The 5,169-nt window shown below is 33.5% G+C and overlaps 1 protein-coding gene across 1 annotated transcript; it reads left to right on the forward strand.

Annotated features, from left to right (window-relative positions):
• Window positions 1-2,647: 2,647 nt before the first annotated feature.
• LOC111800435 lies at window positions 2,648-4,709 on the forward strand. The gene is made up of 4 exons (XM_023684123.1): window positions 2,648-3,139; window positions 3,810-3,920; window positions 4,060-4,140; window positions 4,367-4,709. The coding sequence occupies exons 1-4, from the start codon at window positions 2,903-2,905 to the stop codon at window positions 4,439-4,441; spliced, it is 504 nt and encodes a 167-aa protein (XP_023539891.1). The 5' UTR covers window positions 2,648-2,902; the 3' UTR covers window positions 4,442-4,709.
• The last annotated feature ends 460 nt before the right edge of the window (window positions 4,710-5,169 follow it).

The raw sequence follows: 5,169 nt of genomic DNA on the forward strand, positions 1-5,169 counted from the left end.
AAATAATTGTATTAATGTCAAATTATTGTAAAGGGCTACTATCACTATGATCGACTAATTAACACCGACTAATGCTAGAGTGGTAGTCGGAGGTGATAATCAGAGTTGTCGACAAAGGTCTCGTTGGAGTAGCTAAGTGGCTGCAATGGTCGAGGGTATTTTAGTAATTTTATAAACCATGAAAAATTAAAAGAGAATACAAATTAAACATTAATATAAAAATTAATTAATAAAATAAATATTGTGAATGAAAAAAAGAAAAAAAAAAGAGAAAACTTGTAAACACACTTTTTGACTTAATTATGGGAATTAAACACAATAAAAGACATAACTTGGGTGTTAAGATTCCATAAAAAGCCAATTATATAAAGGCAACTAAATAAATAACTTGGATTTCTTTCTTCCTTTGTGTTATTAGTTTTGGCTGTCCATTCAGATGCCTTCACTTTTTCTTTTTTCTTTTAAATTTTAATGTAATTACTTTATGTTCTAAGTTGATAGCTACATTTTTGTTATTTTTTTTTATTTTTTTATTCCGTTTGTATAAGTTCTCGAAAAGAAAAGAATACCCAATTGTTACGATCGCACAACAATGCACACACTCTCGAGATGAACTCAAAGAACAGGAGAGAGAAAAAATGGAAAGAGAATATCAGCTAAAGGATTTGTATTGATGACTCCAAGTATATATAGTAATAGAGAATACAGATAATACAGATAATACAGCAGGTACATTTTTAAAACTCTGAGTATATATATATATAATATGTGTTAGGTTATTTGTCACCTAACACGGATCATACTTGAATGATGAACGAAAAAAATATTAACCAACAAATAAAAATATTTCAATTTAAATTATGTTACGTCTCTAATGATTCTACAAAATTCAATATGAATTATGGAATTATTTGAATACAAATCAATTTCGTACAATTCTTTTGTTCGAAAGGATAAATGCACCCTTCGTAAACACTCAAAGTAGATTTCATTTCTCAATATGCTTTTGAAAAGCGTTTTTTTTTCTCATTTGACTCTCATTTCTTCATTTATGATATATTTTTAAATTTTATTTGATTAAGATTTCAAAGAGGTTCTAATTGGGTTGACAGCCCAATTATTCAGTTGTAAATTTTTTTAATCCAAATAACTCTTATTAAATAATGAACTGATTGAGTTTGTTTGAGTTGTTAGGATCATTTATTTAAATTTTTGTTTTTAATAAAATAAAATATTAGTTGGTCGAACATTTATTTATTCAATTTTCATAAGAAAATTAACTGGTTCGATTCGACCCGAATTTGTTATTTATTTAAACCCAATCCAAATCATACAGGTTAAATTAAGTGGGTCGAGATTTTTTTATAAAACGGCTAAAAATTTAAAAAGAAAAAAACAAAAAAACGGTATGAAATGTAGTATGATTTCTTAAAAAATGTTCATAAAAGAGAAAATAAGATGACATTATGTGACATCCAAATTCCCAATCATTGTCAAACGACAGGAACAGATTTATAGATCCACTAAAAAAAAATGTCCATAATTTAATTTCTTATTATATGGGAATTATTTTACTTAATTAATAAATTAAATATTAGGAAAATATAAAATTGGAAGAATATTTATCTATAAAGAGACATGGGTAGGCACATGCGCAGGGCGTTGGAGAGCAGAGTTAGTTGAAGTTTTCCCCTTTACCAACTTGTAAAGTAACCAACCCCATACCATTATTTATACCATTTTAAATCACTCACTAATTTCATTAAAAAAAAATATATAATTTTTTATAATATTAATGTAATTTTCCTCGATGTTTTTGAAATTAATCTGTCTGGAAAAGGTTTTCACACTCTTATAGAAAATGTTTCGTTCTACTCCCTAATCGATGTGGGATCTCACAATCCACCCTCTTCGAGACCTAGCGTCCTCACTTGCACTCGTTCCCTTCTCCAATTGATGTCGACCTCCCCAATCCACCTCCCTTCAAGACCTAGTGTCCTTGCTGGCACACCGCCTCATATCTACTTCCTTTTGGGTTAAGTCTCCTCGCTGGCACATCAACCAATTGTAATGGTTTAAGCCCATCACTATCAGATATTGTCCACTTTGGGCTTTACCATGCGGGCTTTCTTCAATGTTTTTAAAACGCGTGTATTAGGGAGAAATTTTTACATCCTTTAAAGAATGTTTCGTTATACTTCTCAATCGACGTGGGCTCTCACATTAATCAACGCCAACGATCAAAAATTTTATCTAGGAATTAGAGGTTATAATTTTCAGCATAAAAAATAAAAACCCCTAAGCAATCAAGTGCATTTGGAATTTTTAAGAACAATTGTGAATAAAGTTGGGTAGCTCCACATCTACATCAGTGGCAGTGGTTGGCAGTTGGGGTCTTTTCAGCTAACACCTTTGGTTAGTTTTATAATTATTTATATTTATATAACAGACCATAAATTTAGTTGAGCTATGTTTATATTGGTATTTAAAATATTATACTAATATGATATTGGGTAGAGAGTACTAAGATTATATCGGGTGACGCATAAATAAAAAAAATAAAAATTGAAAAAAGAAAATACAAAAATAGGATTTATTATTATTATTATTAATTGATTGAAAATATAGTGCTGGTTGATAAAGGTGAGGGGGGGGAGAGGGCAAGGCAAGCTGGGTTGGCACTTTCAAAAGGCATTGTAGTTTTATAAGCGCTTGAAATACCCAGAGGAGAAAAAAGAATAGAAATACAGCACAAACCCCATCATTTCAAAAGCAAAAGCGAAAGAAGAGAGAGAAAAGGCAACAAACCCAGAAAGAAAGGAGGAGGAAGAACAGAGGAATTTAAGGAAATTCATTGAGGAAGAGGAAGAAGAAGAGGAGGAAGGGTTTTGTGGTTGAAAAGATGCAGCCAGAACAAGCTCAACAGCAGCAGCAATTAGTGGTGCAGAACAACCCAGGAAGCTTAAGCTTCAGCAGCCATTTGTCGAAGGAAGATGAAGAGATTTCGAGGTCGGCTCTGTCCACTTTCAGAGCTAAAGAAGAGGAGATCGAGCGGAAGAAGATGGAGGTTAGAGAGAAGGTTCAAGTTCAGTTAGGCCGCGTCGAAGAAGAAACCAAACGCCTCGCTTGCATTCGTGAGGTAACGCCATAAACTTCCGAAAATCTTCTCAAGATTTTAGGGTTTTGCTTAGATTTTGGTTTCTGCTCTGTTTTATATGGATTTTGTGGGTTTGGGGAAAAAGTTGGGGATAAAATTGCTGAAGATCTCTTGAAACTGACTAATTTTAGGGCTAATCTCCACTTAAAAGCTCTGAGAACAGGGGTTTTTAACCCCCCTTTTGCATGATTTAGTTCTGTTTTCTATGGAGTTTTGGATTAAATTAATGTTTTGTTAGGGATTAGAAGCAGCTTTATGTCAGATTTGTAAGTTTCTTTGAATTCTTTTCACTTGCATTCTTAACCTACACACTTTATCAAGATAATGTTCTAATTTTTCATTTCTTTCCCATACTTTTAGTCATCTGAAAGCGTTAGAACAAATTTGAGGCTCTGATCTGAATTTTAGCCTTTCCTTTTGGGGATTTTCTTCAAACCCTTTTCTGGGAAGGTCCATAGAACTTAGAGATTCTCATTTACACATTCAAGGAGAAGATTATGCTGTTCACTACAAAATCAACGATGTTTGGTTGAAAGAGTCATTAGCTTAAGTGGATGAACATGTAGTAGAAGATGATATGATAATGTGTTGGTATTGGATTGGGTTTTGTTGTTTGTTTTGGTTCATGAAACGAAATTTTCGTGAACGCCAGGAACTCGAGGCGCTTGCCGATCCGATGAGGAAGGAAGTGGCACAGGTTCGTAAAAGGATCGACGCGGTGAACAAGGAATTAAAGCCTCTGGGACATACCTGTCAAAAGAAGGTAAGATTTGGGGGAAGGAATAGGTGTGTGGACAAGCATACAATATAAGAAGATGATGTTGCGTTCTGTGAATGTCAATTATTGTAGCTTACCATATAAAATAGGACCACTGAGCTGGTTTTTGTATTGTCTGTCATAGGAAAAAGAGTACAAGGAAGCCCTCGATGCCTTCAACGACAAGAACAAGGAAAAAGTTCAGCTCATCACCAAATTAATGGAGGTAAGTTCCCCATGAATCCCTTTCATTTTCGATCTTCTTCACATCATAAATCACCGAGAGGTAGGACAACGGGGACCTAGTTTTGCACGTTGGGGGGGCCATTCAATTAATTTCGAACCATATCGACTGTTGGAGATTACTTGAATGAGCTAGTTAGCTAAAAAAACTGTTTCTCTTAGTGTGGCGTTATTCGTGTTGGATTGATTTGTGTTTGTTGGGTGCGCAGCTGGTGAGTGAAAGCGAGCGGTTGAGGCTGAAGAAGCTGGAGGAGCTGAGTAAGAACATAGATACGATTCGGTAAATGAATTGATTGATTGATTGATTGATTGAAGCGAGGATGGATGACAAAGCGATAACCCCTGTTTATTAGGCTTTGGTGTGTGATGTATTTAGTATAAAGAAGAAGAAGAACTTGTTTGTGTATTTATTGAAATTTGGGTGTTGTCTGTGTTTGGGTGTTTTGTTTTATAATTTGTCTTTGTTTGTTTAGCTTTCTTCTTCTAGAGAAGTTACTAAAAAAACAACTGATTTTAGGAAGGGAAATGCCTTATAAACAGCTTTGTAACTCATCTCATCTCTCTCTCTCTCTCTCTCTCTCTCTCTCTCTCTCTCTCTCTCTCTCTCTCTCTCTCTCTAGAATTAGTTGAAGTTTAATTACATTTAATTTTGAAAATGTTACTAAACCCATAAAGTTTATTTATTAATTAAGCTATTTTTACATCTTTAATGTATCTTCTTAACCATTTCAATTTACCTTATTTGAATTTACCTTAGGACTATTATGAAAGCTATGAAATTTTTTAATATTAATTTTGCTTTATTCAATAATATTCCGTAATTATTAAATTGAATTTAGGAATTATTGGAACTGTTTTTTAATTTCCGTAAAGATTACTATTTTGTTGCGTGAGTTTAATAGCCCATTATAATTGATCCACCTTTTAAGTGGGCCAAGGCCCAATACTAAAGAATAGCCCATTAGTCTTGATCGACCATTCTTAGTCGACCAAGGCCCAAATAAAAACCCAG

This window comes from Cucurbita pepo, chromosome LG08 (genome assembly GCF_002806865.2).
Source record: "Cucurbita pepo subsp. pepo cultivar mu-cu-16 chromosome LG08, ASM280686v2, whole genome shotgun sequence".
NCBI lineage: Eukaryota > Viridiplantae > Streptophyta > Magnoliopsida > Cucurbitales > Cucurbitaceae > Cucurbita > Cucurbita pepo.

Bases quoted from the DNA above. Each gene is read 5' to 3' on its own strand.
- LOC111800435 (XM_023684123.1), top strand. From the start codon at position 2,903: ATGCAGCCAGAACAAGCTCAACAGCAGCAGCAATTAGTGGTGCAGAAC. The intron at 3,140-3,809 runs GTAACGCCATAA...CGTGAACGCCAG, and splicing joins GCCTCGCTTGCATTCGTGAG to GAACTCGAGGCGCTTGCCGA. The intron at 4,141-4,366 runs GTAAGTTCCCCA...TTGGGTGCGCAG, and splicing joins TCATCACCAAATTAATGGAG to CTGGTGAGTGAAAGCGAGCG.